The sequence below is a fragment of the Dryobates pubescens genome, chromosome 17 (assembly GCF_014839835.1).
Source record: "Dryobates pubescens isolate bDryPub1 chromosome 17, bDryPub1.pri, whole genome shotgun sequence".
Lineage (NCBI taxonomy): Eukaryota > Metazoa > Chordata > Aves > Piciformes > Picidae > Dryobates > Dryobates pubescens.
Window position 1 is genome coordinate 22,476,556 of NC_071628.1, and position 15,420 is coordinate 22,491,975.

Sequence of the window (15,420 nt, forward strand, 5' to 3'; positions counted from 1 at the left end):
TGTAAGCTGATGGAACCCATCCCTGCCTCATCCCCTGCCATCAATATTTCATCAAAGAGCCTCTGAGAAGCCTGCAATTATCTGCTCCATCAATAATGCACAGGCTTGGCTCACCCAGCCTGGCCAGCTGCATTCCCTGCCTGCTGCTGCCTTCAAACCACAGCTTTTCTGAGCTCAGAGGCTGCAAAACCATTCCCAGCCTTGATTCCCAAAACTGATTCCCAACCTTTGCTCCCAGCCTTCCTTCCCAGCCTTAACTCCCAGCCTTCATTCCAGTCTTCATTCCCAGCCTGGCACTGCTCCCCACCACCTGCAGCAGGCAGCATCACCCTGGTGGGGACAGGGCCACGTTTAAGGTTACCCTGCTGCTGCCTTCAAATCTCAGCTCTCCTAAGCTCAAAGCCTGGAAAACCATTCCCAGACCTTGATTCCCAACCTTTACTCCCAGCCTTCATTCCCAGCCTGGCACTGCTCAGCCACCCCCCACCTGCAGCAGGCAGCATCGCCCTGGTGGGCACAGGGCCACGTTTAAGGTTTTCCTGCTGCTACCTTCAAATCTCAGCTCTCCTAAGCTCAAAGCCTGGAAAACCATTCCCAGACCTTGATTCCCAAACCTTGATTCCCAACCTTTACTCCCAGCCTTCATTCCCAGCCTGGCACTGCTCAGCCACCCCCCACCTGCAGCAGGCAGCATCCCCCTGGTGGGGACAGGGCCACCTTTAAGGTTATCCTGTTGCTGCCTTCAAGCCACAGCTTTTCTGAGCTGGAAGCCTGGAAAACCATTCCCAAACCTTGATTCCCAACCTTCACTCCCAGCCTGGCACTGCTCCCCACGGCCTGCAGCAGGCAGCATCCCCCTGGCACTGCCTGAGAGGGGGCAGGGCCCCATTTAAGGTTATTTGAGCAGCTTTTTTCCTCCCCCCCAGCCCTCTTTCCACCTCCTATCTCCAATCCACACGGAGTCAGCTGCATCTCTCCTTCCCCCAGGAGCCTGGGATGAAAGGCTGGGGATCTGTGCCTGAGCTGAAGGAAGCTTTGAAACTCCTCACACTCACTATTTGTTCTTCACTATCTTTCCTCTCCCCCTCCCTCCTCTATCATTTCCAAGCCTCTGAAGCTTCCCCTGCCTTCAGAGCCTTTCATGAGCCTCCCTCTCCTCCCTTGTATTTGCTTAGACCAAGCTTGGTGTGCTCCCCACCCCCCCACCCCCCCTTTATTTACTTAACAAATTGCTCCCAGCCACTTTGATGTCTCCCATTAGCTGGAATCAATTCATCTCCAGGCAGAGCAAAGCAGCGCAGTGCATGCAGGCAGCTGCCAAAGAAAATCGTGCAGGAGGCAAAAAATACCTCAAGAGATCCCCAAATGCCCGCCCCCCCCCAAAAAAAAAAAACCAATTAGCTTGGCCCAGAGGCTTCTGCACCCTCATGGCTTGGCCTGACCCCGTTGCTGGCTGGAGAAGGGCCAGGAGCAGCCCTTGGAACGGGGCTGAGGATGGATGAACTCCTTGCACTCTGTGAGGGTGAAGGAATCCGAGCCCCTGGCAGTGCTCCAGCTGCTGCTGCTGCTGCTGCTGCTGCTGCAACCAGATCTGCCCCCAGCTCAACAAAGAAGGTGGCCCTGGAGGAGCAGTGCAGCTCCGGTCCTGAATTGTCCTGCAGATGGGATAAGCTCTGATTTACACAGCAGAGAAGAAAGAAAAAGCCAGGGAAGCTTAGAGAGGGGGGGGGCTGGGGGTGGGAGGAGGAATAAATCCCAGTGCCCTCTCTTTGCTGGAATAAAACCATCAGGGCAGAGAGAGTTGTTGGCTGCATTTCCTCTGCCTGATGTCATTGAATCTCAGAACAGTCAGGGCTGGAAGGGAGCTCAAGGCTCAGCCAGCTCCAACCCCCTGCCATGGGCAGGGACACCTCACACCACAGCAGGTTGCTCACAGCCACCTCCAGCCTGGCTGCAAACACCTCCAGGCAGGAGGCTGCCACCACCTCCCTGGGCAGCCTGTGCCAGGCTCTCACCACCCTCCTGGGCAACAACTTCTTCCTCACAGCCAATCTCAATCTCCCCACTTCTAGCTCTGCTCCATCCCCCCCAGTCCTATCCCTCCCTGACACCCTCCAAAGTCCCTCCCCAGCTTTCTTGGAGCCCCCTGCAGCTCCTGGAAGGCCACCAGAAGGTCTCCTGGGAGCCTTCTCCGCTCCAGCCTCCACAACCCCAACTCCCTCAGGCTGTGCTCACAGCAGAGCAGCTCCAGCCCTCTGCTCCTCCTCCTGGCCCTGCTCTGGACACCTTCCAGCCCCTCCAGAGCCTTCCTGGCACAGAGGCTCCAGAGCTGGCCCCAGAGCTCCAGCTGTGGTCTCAGCAGAGTGGAGCAGAGGGGCAGAATCTCCTCCCTGGCCCTGCTGGCCACACTTCTCTTGCTGCAGCCCAGGCTCTGCTTGGCTCTCTGGGCTGCAAGTGCTCCCTGCTGGCTCCTGTTGAGCTTCTCCTCCCCCAGCACCCCCAAGGCCTTTTCTTCAGGGCTGCTCTCAGGCCAGTCCCTGCCCAGACTCCCTCCTGTCCCTCACCTCCCCCCAACCCCATCCCAATGCTCCTCCCTGGGCACAAACTGGTACCCAGCCCCATCCCAATGGGCACAAACTGGTACCCAGCCCCATCCCAATGCCCCTCCCTGGGCACAAACTGGTACCCAACCCCATCCCAATGGGCACAAACTGGTACCCAGCCCCATCCCAATGCTCCTCCCTGGGCACAAACTGGTACCCAGCCCCATCCCAATGCCCCTCCCTGGGCACAAACTGGTCCCCAGCCCCATCCTTGGGACAACATTTGGGTGGATTTCTCAGTGGGGCAAAAGTTTCAGCAAACCAAAGCACTTCCCTGGGGATCTGCAGTCCCCCTGGGGGTGTTCCATGTTCCCTGGGGGGGACCACGAAGCCTCGTAGCCCCTGACCCCTCCTCAGGAGGCTCCAGCCGAGGAGAAGGCAGTAAATAAATGGCTTTTTATCTGATGAAACCGAGGCTGAACTCCTTCCCTGGGCACCAGGGATGGAGGGAAGCAGGAAGGGAGGGGTTGGGGGGGGGCTATATATTAGCCAAAGCATTACAATTCAATTGGAGACTTAATTGGATTGCACTGAGAAGCTCTTCATGTGAGCTGAGTCGGTGTTAATAGAGACACCACATCTTCTGGCCTCTTCCAAAGCAGGAGGGTCGTAGGAAGGGGGGGAAACAGGGAGGATGGGGAGGGTGATGGGGGGCGATTACCATCTCTATGCAGCTCCCAGCCCAGCTGCCGCCTGCTGATAGCGTCTCCTACAAGGCAATAAAGGCCTCTGGGTGACACCGGGGAAGGGAGCCGGGGTGGGGGGAAGAAATCAGCGAGGGAAAGATCCTTGCTGGAGAGCTGACAGCTCCGCGGCTGCCCCTCGCCGCTCGCCTGCTTCTTCAAGATAAGGCTGAGGAAAGCGGCGGCGCCAGCAGCCGGGACCGCGGCTCCTCCGCCGGGCGCTGCTGGGTCGTTTCGCTCACAGAGGAAGGAAAAAAGGAGCAAAACCCCTCCAAAACAACCCAACCCCCACCCCCCCCCCCCAACGACAACGAAAACCACCCTGCATAAGGCCAAAGAGAGAAACCCAGCAGCTAGGAGGAGGTGGGATGGCTTCGGAGAGCAAACTCTGGCTGAAGAAGCTCCTGGCGCATGTAGCAAGTGGTTGTTGGGGGTTGTTTCTGTCCCTCCCCCCTCCTCCCATCCCAATCATAGAGTTCTAGAAAGGTTTGGGTTGGAAAAGACCTCAAGGATCATCCAGTTCCAACCCCCCCTGCCGTGGGCAGGGACACCTCCCACCAGCCCAGGTTGCTGCCTGGTCCCCCTCCAGTGGGGGACAGACAGAGTGCTGTCCTCAGCGGTGTCCCTTATCAGAGAGGCCAACCTGGTGGTGTCCCCATCCCTCGGAGGTGTTGAAGAGGAGCTTGGATGTGGCCCTTGGAGCCATGGTTTAGTTGTCAGGAGGTGCTGGGTGACAGCTTGGACTTTCTGAGCTTTGAAGTCCTTTTCCAACCTGATTGATCCTATGAAATCCATCCCCCTCCTGAGATCAGAGAAGGAGGGGAGCAGGTTCTGCCTGTTCCTCTGGGCTCCTGCTGGGTCTTGGGAGGGTTTTCTTTAGGATCACAGAATCAGTAAGGCTGGAAGAGACCTCAGAGCTCAGCAAGTCCAAGCTGTCACCCAGCACCTCCTGACAGCTCAACCATGGCTCCAAGGGCCACATCCAAGCCCCTCTGCAACACCTCCAGCCATGAGGACTCCACCACCTCCCTGGGCAGCACAGCCCAAGAGCAAATTCCTCTGGCTGGCAAGAACTTTCTCCTCCCCTCCAGCCTCAACCTCCCCTGGCACAGCTGCAGACTGTGTCCTCTTGTTCTGGGGCTGCTTGCCTGCCTGGCAGAAGAGACCAAGCCCCAGCTGGCTCCAACCTCCCTGCAGGGAGTTGCAGAGAGCAAGAAGGTCTCCCCTGAGCCTCCTCTTCTGCAGGCTAAGCAAGCCCAGCTCCCTCAGCCTCTCCTGCCAGGGCTGTGCTCCAGACCCCTCCCCAGCCTCCTTGCCCTTCTCTGGACACCTTCAAGTCTCTCAATGGCCTTCTGAACCTGAGGAGCCCAGAGCTGGACACAGGACTCCAGGGGTGGCCTGAGCAGTGCTGAGCCCAGGGCACAATGACCTCCCTGCTGCTGCTGGCCACACTCTGCCTGCTGCAGGCCAGGATGCCCTTGGCCTTCTTGGCCCCCTGGGCACACTGCTGCCTCCTCTTCAGCTGCTCTCCACCCCTCCCCCCAGCTCCCTCTCTGCCTGGCTGCTCTCAGCCACTCTGTCCCCAGCCTGCAGCCCTGCCTGGGGTTGCTGTGGCCAAAGTGCAGCCCCTGGCACTTGGCTGTGTTCAATCTCCTGCCCTTGGCCTCTGCCCATCTGTGCAGCCTGGCAAGGTCCCTCTGCAGAGCTCTGCTGCCCTCTGACAGATCAACTCCTGCCCCCAGCTTGCTGTCAGCTGCAGGATCAGTCCCCTCCTCCACATCATCAATAAAGACATTGAACAGGATGGGGCCCTAGGACAGCAGCCTCATCTGTGCTTCAAAACAAACATGCTTCCAGCAGCTGCTGATGTGAAGAAGTGGAGGGGAAAAAAGGAGAGAGAGAACCCCCAGGTGTCTCCAGCCCTGGTGACAGGGGTTGCTGTGCCTCACTCTTGACCTGGCAGGGGGTTTACTGCTGGTGCTCTGACCCTGCATTAGTGTCCTGCTTGCTGATGAATCCACTTGGCTGGCTGACAGCCTCCCCTTGCATTTCAGCAGCCACCATCAATCTGTCAACACCCTGAGTCAGCACACTGAGAGCACCCTGTAGCACAGGCTGCTCTGAGCTCCCACCACCCTCAGCAGCATCTCCTTGGACCATCCTGAGCCCCCACCACCCTAAATATCTCTTCTTGGACCACCCTGAGCCCCCACCACCCTAAATAGCTCTCCTTGGACCATTCTGAGCACCTAACTGAGCACTGGGCTCCTCATCACCAGGGCAAAAAGCTCATTAAAGAAGAGGGGAAGGAACCGATGAGTTCTTAATCTCCTTGAGAAGAACAATGGGCACAAAACATGACCTGGGCTCACACCAGCTGGTTTAGGGATCTCTTCTGGGCACTGGCATAAAGGGTTTTAAGGAAAACCCACCCAGCCCACCATATGCTGAGCCTTGTGCCTCTGGCTGCTCACTGAGGCCAGAGCAAGAGCAGGACAGCCTCAACCCAGCCTGGAAGCTGCTCCTGATGTCCACAGCCAAGCCTGGGCTGGAGGAGCATCATCTCTGGACAGGGGGGTACAGCATCCCCCAGGGCAGGAGTGAGCAGCATCCCCCTGGGCAGGGGTGAGAGGCATCCCCCTGGGCAGGGGTGAGAGGCATCCCCCTGGGGCAGGGGTGAGCAGCATCCCCCTGGGCAGGGGTGAGCAGCATCCCCCTGGGCAAGGGTGAGCAGCATCCCCCTGGGCAGGGGTGAGCAGCATCCCCCTGGGCAGGGGTGAGCAGCATCCCCCTGGGCAAGGGTGAGCAGCATCCCCCTGGGCAGGGGTGAGCGGCATCCCCCTGGGCAGGGGTGAGCGGCATCCCCCTGGGCAGGGGTGAGCAGAATTCCTCGGGGCAGGGGTGAGCAGCATCCCCCTGGGGCAGGGGTGAGCAGCATCCCCCTGGGGCAGGGGTGAGCAGCATCCCCCTGGGCAAGGGTGAGCGGCATCCCCCTGGGCAGGGGTGAGCGGCATCCCCCTGGGCAGGGGTGAGCGGCATCCCCCTGGGCAGGGGTGAGCAGCATCCCCCTGGGGCAGGGGTGAGCAGCATCCCCCTGGGGCAGGGGTGAGCAGCATCCCCCTGGGCAAGGGTGAGCAGCATCCCCCTGGGCAGGGGTGAGCGGCATCCCCCTGGGCAGGGGTGAGCGGCATCCCCCTGGGCAGGGGTGAGCAGAATCCCCGGGGCAGGGGTGAGCAGCATCCCCCTGGGCAGGGGTGAGCAGCATCCCCCTGGGGCAGGGGTGAGCAGCATCCCCCTGGGGCAGGGGTGAGCAGCATCCCCCTGGGCAGGGGTGAGCAGCATCCCCGGGGCAGTGGTGAGCAGCATCCCCCTGGGCAGGGGTGAGCAGCATCCCCCTGGGCAGGGATGAGCAGAATCCCCGGGGCAGGGGTGAGCAGCATCCCCCGGGGCAGGGGTGAGCAGAATCCCCGGGGCAGGGGTGAGCAGAATTCCTCTGGACAGGGATGAACAGCATCCCCCGGGGCAGTGGGGAGCAGGTCTCTGGCCGACCCCGCAGCTCCGGGCGCGGCGCGGCAGCCGATGTGGCTGACGCTAGATGGGGCTGGAGCCGCGCACCGGGACTGCAGCGCGGAGAGCGGCACCGCAGAGGCCGGGAGGTACTTTCGGCACTCACAGCATCCCCAGGCCTGCAGCCGCGACACCACTTGCAGCACCCTCTCCCTTTAGCAACACCCTCTCCCTTTAGCATCCCCCTCTCCCTTCGCAGCACCCTTGGTCCTTGCATCACCCTCACCCCCTGCATCACCCTCTCCCTTTGCAGCATCCTTTTCACTTGCTCCATCCTCATTCTGTGTATCCTCTGCCCTCACAGCACCCACACCCCTTGAAGCATCCTCCCCCTTTGGAGCCCCCTCTCACCTCATAGCACCCTCTCCTCTTGCATCCCCCTCTCCTCCCTCAGCATCCTTTCCCCTTGCAGCACCCTCATGTCTTACAGCACCCTTGGGCACTGCAGCCTCTCCCCCCTTTGCAGTACTGTCTCTGCCCTCTCAGCTTGCAGCACCCTTATTCTCTGTATCCCACTCTCCCCTTGCACTTCCCTCTCCACAACACCTAAACCCTTGCAGCACCCACAGCCCCTTGCAGCAACCTTGCTTCTTGCAGCAGCTTCCTCCTTCCCAGCACCCTCTCCCCTTGCAGCAGCCTCATTCTTTGCACCTTCTCCCCTCACAGCAGCCTCTCCCTTTCCTGCCTTGGTCCCAGCAGCACCTTCACCAACTCCAGCACCCTTGGTCCTTGCATCCCCTCCACCCTTTGCAGCACCTCCTCCCTGTGCTCCATCCTTTTCCCTTGCAGCATCCTCAGCCTTCACATCTCCCTCTCCCCTTGCAGCACCTCCACACCTCTCAGCACCTCCATACCTCACAGCAGCTTCACACCTCGCAGCACCCTCATCCTTCACACCCTCCTGTCCCCTTGCCAGCAGACAAGGACCAGGCCCTGAGGTGCTGGGCTGGGCAGTGGCTGTCCCTGCTGGAGGCCCCCTTCCAGCTCACCTAGTCAGGTACAGGACCCCCCTCCCCCTTTTTTCCTCAGAGATCACTCAGCAGATGGAAATGAGGTCAGCAAAGAGGTCCCAATGCAAGAATCCCTGCTCCCCACACACCACCACCACCACTGCCTGCTCTTCCACACCAGGGTGTGTTTTTTAGGGGACAATCTGCACACCTGAGCTCTCATTTGAGGTGAAGAAAACGCCAGCAAGGGGAGGCGGGGGGGGTGGGGCGGGGAGGCATTTCAGTCTTGCAGCCCTGCAAAAGGCCCTTTGGCTTGCAAGAGCCCAGCACGCCAGGTCAGGGGGCTAAGGGTGGTGGGAGCAGGCAAAGAAAGGCTTTGGAGAAGGAGCAAATGTTTGAAGAGGCTGGAGAAAACGCCCTCCTAAGCGTTAAGTGCTGCTGGTGAATTATTCATCGGCTGGCGAGAGAGAGAGAGGGAGAGAGAGAGGCACAAATCTCTCCAGCAAGAGGGCAGGAGGGTAGGAAAACACGCTTAGGCTGAGCCCAGCGCAAAGCTCAGCCTAAGGTCAGAAAGCTCAACCAGCCTCAAACCTCACTAAGCCTCACGGAGGGCGGCGGGGGGGTGGGATGGGGGGTGGGGGGTGGGAGAGGGGGTGTCTAATATCCCGGCCCGAACCCACGCAGAGGATTTTTTTCTGCCTCCATGGGACCAGGGCAGGGTTTCCCCCGGGGTCTCCAAGGTCTTTTTGCACTTCTCCGTCGCTGACACTCTTCCTCGTGGCTTTCTCTTCTCCTCCTTCCCCACCCCTGCCAGCAGCTTCTAATGAGAGCATTAAGGAGCGGATCCAGAGCAGCACCTCCGAAGCCGCAGGGTAGAGCCGGGGGATCTCGGTTTGATCAGCCCGAGCAGCCCCGGGAAGAAGTGACAAGGCTGTGATCAGCCAAGATTCCCCCCCCCACCTTAGACATCTTTCCCCCCCCTTCTCCTTCCCTCCCAAGACCCCCACTGCGGGGGGTTTGGAGCCTGTCATGTCCCTTCTCCCTCTCCTACACAGGCTCCATTAGTAGGGTGTCAGCCCCGATTCCCCAGGCTGTCAGGAGATGACTTCTGCAAGGGCTTGCTGAGGCCAGCGGAAAGAATTTGTGCTTTAGGCTGGGAGTGGGGGGGGAGGAGGGAAAAAAAATAGGGAATAAAAGTAGAAATGAAAATAGAAACGAAAATAGGAATAGAAATAGGAATGAAGGTAGAAAGAGAAGTAGGAATGAAAATAGAAGTAAAGTAGAAATGAAAATAGAAATTAGATAGAAATAAGTAATGAAATTAACAGTGAAAATAAAGAAAATAAACATAAACAAGAAATAAAAATAAAAATGGAAATAAAAATTAAAATAAAAATAAAAATAAAAATGGAAATAAAAATAAAAATTAAAAAAATAAAAATAAAAATAAATAAAATAAACAAACAAGAAATAAAAATAAAAATGAAAAAGAAAATGAAAATGAAAATAAACATAAAAATAAACAAAAATAAACATAAAAATAAACATAAAAATAAACATGAATAAAATAAACATAAACATAAAAATAAAAAGGAAATAAAAATTTAAAAGAAATAAAAAGGAAAGTAAATAAAAATAAAAGTGAATAAAAACGAAAGTAAAAATAAAAATAGAAATTTAAATGAAAATGAAAATAATAAAAATAGAAATTAAAAGGAAAATAAATAAAAATAAAAGTGAATAAAACGAAAACTAAAGGTAAATAAAAATAAAAGTAAAAAATAAAGCAAGCTAAAAAGGGAAATATATAAAAATGAAAATGAAAACATAAAAATAGAAATAAAAGTAAAGAAAAAGAAGTAAAATTAAAATTAAAATAAAGACAACTAAAAAGAACAATGATAACAGTAAAGAAAAATATAAATAATTAAAATTAAAATTAAATTAAATTAAATTAAAATTAATTAAAATTGAAAATGAAAATGAAAATTAAAGTTAAAATTAATTGAAATTAACATTAAAATTAATTAAAATTAAAATTAAACAGAAAAATAAAATAAAAATTAAAATTAAAATGTAAATGAAAATAAAATACATTTAAAATTAAAATTAAAATTAAAATTAATAAAAATTAAAATCATCATAAAAGTAAATAAAATTAAAAAGAAAAACCATTAAAATTTTAAAAATCAAAAGAAAACATTAAAAGAAACAAATTCGAAGCTAAAAGTAAATAAAAATAAACTTTAAAATGAGATAAAAAAACAAATGAAATGAAGATTAAAACAGGCCAAAAGAAACGTGCAAGTAAGCACCGATTTGAATCGCCAGCCAAACCCAACAGCCAAGTGAAAATGCAACCAGCCACCAGGAGAACTGAAAGTGGGAAGTGAAGAACAGGAGTGGCAGAGGAGCAGCGAGAGACAGGAAGGAGAGCAAGGAAGGGAGGAGGCTGCAGGCTGCTGCCGCGGGCTGGGCAGCGCTGCAGGAATCTCCGTGCCCCCAGCGCTGCTTCTGGAAAGAAAGGGACGGCAAAGCCACCCGAGGCCTTCCCAGGCTCCTCAGGCTTTCGAGAGGGATGCTGGGAGCATCTTTCCGGCCGCCCCCCCTTGGCCTGCTCGCCGTGGGGGTGCTCTGGAGAGGATCCGGGGAGGAGGCTTCCCGGGGGGGGACAGCAGAGGCAGGAGTGAAGCAAAGCCAAGCGATGCCAGGGGTGCAAACGCGTGGCACACGCCACATAGCGACGCCAGGCTCGGATCCTGGCGGGGGTGGCCAGCCTTGGGGGCTTCTCTGAAGCCCTGGGGCAGCTCAGTCCCCCCAAGAGGCAATTAAGCCGTGCTGGGGGCACCCCTGCCCCCCTCCCCAGTCCCCAGTGCAGGTTTCCGTTAGGCTGGGCATGGACAAGGGAGAAAGCAATAAAGCTCAGTGGGTTGGAGGAATTCAAACAGCTGGAGGAGGGAACAGCAACAGCAACAACAAAAAAATCATCACTTTGCCCTTTTCCCCCTATTTTCTTTCTGCTATTAATGTGGTTTTTTTTATGGCTGTTATTTTATTACTCATTTTCTCCTTGCTTCACAGCCTGAGTCCTGGGGAGAGAGAGGGATTGTGTTGAAGGTGGGGTTGGAAGACACTGGGTTGGAGGAATAACTGGGGGGTGAGGGGAGGGGTGAGGGGAGTAGAAGGAGGGGGAGGGTTTGGGGCACTGCAAGAGCAGCCCCTCTCCTCCCCCCCCCCAATTCCCTCCTAGCTATTTAATAAGCAGAATTGGGGTTTAATGACCTGTTAGCTTTTAAAGCCAGCTGGCTGAGAGTACAGGAAGGTATTAGGAGCAGGAGGCTTGGGTTTGAATTAATCCAAGGGCTCCATTTAGCAGTACAAAGAGGTGGAGGAGGAGGAGAAGCAGCTGCCTTTGCCATTTTCTTTTCTCCTTCTTGTTTCTTTTATGTTTTAATTTCTCCCCACCCCTCCCCTCCTCCTGGAGCAGAAAGGTAGGAGCTGGAGGTGCCTGAGGTCTGCCCCATAATGCGAGGGGAAGAAGAGAGAATTGGCTAAGTGGCTCTGGGCTTTGAGCAGTCAGATGGAAGCTGCTCCAGGGAGTGCTGCTGGTGAGATGCTGGCTTGGCTTTGTTCCCCCCAACCCCAGGACTCCAGCCCCCCAAAACCAGCCATCAGGCACTGATGGTCCCTGGGCATGGCACCAGAAGTGCTTGGTGCAACCAGGCTGTGGATAAAAGCCCTGCTGCTCCCAGCAGTGCACACCTTGGAGGAGAGGATGGAGCTGGGGGGAGGGTTCTGACTGGTTTTCACTGGTCCAAGGCAAGGTAAAGACCATCATGGAGCTAGCAGGGGTTGCAGAGGGCAGGGAGCCAGGGTGGCAGTGCCAGCTGCTCTCCTGGCTTCTTACCTGGCAATCAAATGGGTGCTCAGGGCCTGCATGGGGCTCCTCACCCCTCTTGAGCCTGCTGGTGGTGGTGAGGTCCAGGCTGGGAAGGGCATCACTGCCCAGGGGAGTCAGGAATTCTGTTGGTCTCTGTGGAGGGAAAGGCAATGAGCTGTGGGAGAGATGGATGTGGTGATAGGGACGAGAAGAGGCCACCCCACTGCCTGGCACCTGTCCCACCAGCCACATCCCCACGATGCCACGGGCTTGGCCATGCCATCCCATCTTTGCCAAGTGCAGGAGGAGCTTTGGGCAGAGAGCCAAGCTGGGGTGATTGAGGTCCAGAGAAGGAACCAACCAAGCTGGTGAAGGGCCTTGAGCACAAGCCCTGTGAGGAACAGCTGAGGGAAGTGGACATGTTCTGTCTTCAGAAGAGGAGGCTGAGGAGAGACCTCACCCCCCCTCTACAACTCCCTCGAAGGAGACTGGAGCAGGGTAGGGGTTGGGCTCTTCTCACACACAACAAGTGACAGGACCCCAGGGTGTGCCAGGGGAGGTTCAGGTTGGATACCAGGACAAACTTCTTCACAGAAAGGGTTCCCAGGCACTGGGACAGGCTGCCCAGGGAGGTGGTGGAGTCCCCATCCCTGGGGGTGTGGAGATGTGGTGCTGAGGGACATGGCTGAGCAGCAGCAGTGGCATTGCAGGCTCTAGGGGACTGGTTGGACTTGGTGATCTCAAAGGTCCCTTCCAGCCTCAACAGTTTGTGATTCTAATGCTGGGCTGCCAAGGCAAGGAGGAGGAAGAGAAGGAGGGGAAGGGGAAGGGGAATGGTTAGGGGAAGTGAAAGGGAAAGGAAAAGAGGAAGGGGAAGGGGAAAGGGGAGAAAAAGGACAAAAGGGGAAGGAGAAGGAGAAGGAGAAGGAGAAGGCAGTCTTTCATGCTGCTCCTATCCTGGTGGGAACAGCAGCCCCACGCCCAGCTCAACCCGTCCTGGGAGGGCAGCACGTTGGTACCCAGGGATGCTAAAAGCCCCTTCTCCAGCGGGTGCTGGTCCCAGCCTCGGTGCCTACCGGGCGCTGTCCCTCCGGGCAGCCCAGCCGCCCCCTGCCAGACGCTGCCGGCAGCCTTAATTTGATTTGCCTGCCCCTCATTTCCCGCGCCGGGCCCTGCCGGCCCCGCTCTCCTCCGCCAGCCTGCCTTTGATAGACTCCCGGTTAATCCAGTTAGAAGGGGGAAGTTGGAGCTAATGGAATAAGTGATAGAGTCCACGTGCTCCTTGCTGCTGCCAGCGCTGCCAAGGTCACCGGCAGCGGCGAGCCCCGCTGGGCGGCGAGCCCCGGCCCCGGGCGGCCCGGCGGGGGCGGCGAGCCCCGGCCCCGGGCGGCCCGGCGGGGGCGGCGAGCCCCGGCCCCGGGCGGCCCGGCGGGGGCGGCGAGCCCCGGCCCCGGGCGGCCCGGCGAGGGCGGCGAGCCCCGGCCCCGGGCGGCCCGCCGGGGGCGGCGAGCCCCGGCCCCGGGCGGCCCGGCGGGGGCGGCGAGCCGCGGCCCCGGGCGGCCCGGCGAGGGCGGCGAGCCCCGGCCCCGGGCGGCCCGGCGAGGGCGGCGAGCCCCGGCCCCGGGCGGCCCAGCGGCAGCAGGGGCAGGTTTGGGCAGTGGGAGGGAGCTGCCCTGCCCCACTGGCACCCTTGCTAAACCCCAGCGTCCACTTACTTCACTGGGGAGCATGGGGAAAGGGTGAGGTTGGGTATGAGGAAAACCATTTCTTGGCTGCAAGAGCGGTCAGGCACTGGAGCAGGCTGCCCAGGGAGGTGTTGGAGTGCCCATGCCTGGAAGTGTTGAAGAAATGTGTGGCCATGGCACCTGGGGGGCATGGTTTAGTGGTCAGCAGCTGGACTTGACGAGTTTTAGAGGGGCTTTCCAGCCAAAATAATTCGATGGTTCTGTTGGGTCTGTTCAGCCTGGAGGAGAGAAGGCTCCAGGGAGACTTACAGAGGCCTTGCAGTACCTGAAGGAGGCTGCAGGAGAGAGGGAGAGGGACTTTGGACAGGGGCTTGTGGTGATAGGATGAGAGGCAATGCAATGAAGCTGGATGAGGGGAGATTGAGACTGGAGATTAGGAAGAAGTTCTTTCCAGCATGGGTGGGGAGAGACTGGAAGAGGTTGCCCAGGGAGGCTGTGGATGCTCCCTCCCTGGAGGTGTCCAAGGCCAGGCTGGATGAGGCCTTGAGCAACCTGCTGTAGCGTGAGGTGTCCCTGCCCATGGCAGGGGGGTTGGAACTGGCTGATCTTGAAGGTCCCTGCCAACCCAAACCATTCTGTGTTGTATGGTTCCACGATTCCTATGCCTGTGGTCCTGTGAGGAGCAGTGCCTCTACGATTCCATGGCCCAGCATACCCTGGCTCGCCCCTCCCCGCACTTCCCCGCCTTGCAGAGGCTCTCCCGGCTTCAGCAGCTGAGCAATCCAGCCGGCTGCCTGCTCCTAATTGCCCACGGGCGTGGGCACCAGCGAAGTGGCCCTCGCTGGGGACTAGCTCCGTGCCCGCACCTCAGCCTTGCCTCGTTAGCGCAGCTAACGAGGGCAGCGAGCCCGGAGGAGGCGTCCGGAGGCATCTCCGTGCCCTTCCTCCTCTCCTCCTCATTAACACCATCAGCATCACCTCCCTTGTGGTGCCGCCGCAGCCTTTCATTGCGCCGCCCCCGAGCTCCTCCAGCATCAAAGGCGGGCTGAGGACCGCTCCCCCGCCCTGCCGCTCTCCCCCTTGCCGCGGGGAAGGGAGGAGGGAGGATAACATCATGCAAAATGCAACAGTTTAGGGCTCAGGCTGCAATTACCGGGCCCGGTGGCCAGCTGCTCCCCGCCGCGGCTGCAGCCAGGGCCAGCCCGGCCCCGCCAGCCCTGCCCGGCCGAGCCGCGCGTCCTCCTAATTCAATTAGCGCTGCCCTGAACGATCCCTTGGGATGCCTGGGTGGAAAGCAACAAATTTTCCTTAACAAAGACATTCCCTGCTTGCTGGCTGGGTTGGTTTCCCGCGGCTCCCCCCCGCTCCCCACCCCTCGAGGTTCCTCACCAGCTTGGCTCTCTCCTGCCTTCAGCCGCGATGCTTTGGTGCTGCTTGTAACCCTTTGATTGACAGCTGTCGATCAGGGAAGCGTGACTGGGGTTGGAAAAGACCTCTCAAAACCACCGAGTCCAAGCATTAAGAGATGGCTAGCAGCAGACTGACTGGCAGCACTCCTGCCGAGCCAGAGGGCCTCGGAGGGTTTGCTGGCTCAGCAGCAGGAGACACTGAGCAGAGGAGGATGATGGTAGCCCCCCAAAAGAAGCCTTCCTTGTATCCCCCTGGAAGGATGATGCTCCCCAAAAGAAGCCTTCCTTGTATCCCCCTGGAAGGATGATGCTCCCCAAAAGGAGCCTTGCTTGTATCCCCCTGGAAGGATGATGCTCCCCAAAAGGAGCCTTGCTTGTATCCCCCTGGAAGGATGATGCTCCCCAAAAGGAGCCTTGCTTGTATCCCCCTGGAAGGATGATGCTCCCCAAAAGGAGCCTTGCTTGTATCCCCCTGGAAGGATGATGCTCCCCAAAAGAAGCCTTCCTTGTATCCCCCTGGAAGGATGATGCTCCCCAAAAGAAGCCTTCCCCCTCCCTCTCTGGAAGAGTGATGCTCCCCAAAATGAGCCTTCCTTGCACCCCCTTGCCACACGATTTGGGGATTAAAACCCTCTCCACGTTT

At 56.9% G+C, this 15,420-nt stretch overlaps 1 protein-coding gene across 1 annotated transcript in view; it reads right to left on the bottom strand.

The window, feature by feature from the left end:
* Positions 1–15,420, bottom strand: part of CCDC33 (coiled-coil domain containing 33) — a 101,401-nt gene that overhangs the window by 8,611 nt on the left and 77,370 nt on the right. Inside the window, exon 14 of the mRNA XM_054168789.1 lies at positions 11,711–11,836. Coding sequence (XP_054024764.1) covers positions 11,711–11,836 — 126 coding nt within the window. The remainder of the gene's footprint in view (positions 1–11,710; positions 11,837–15,420) is intronic.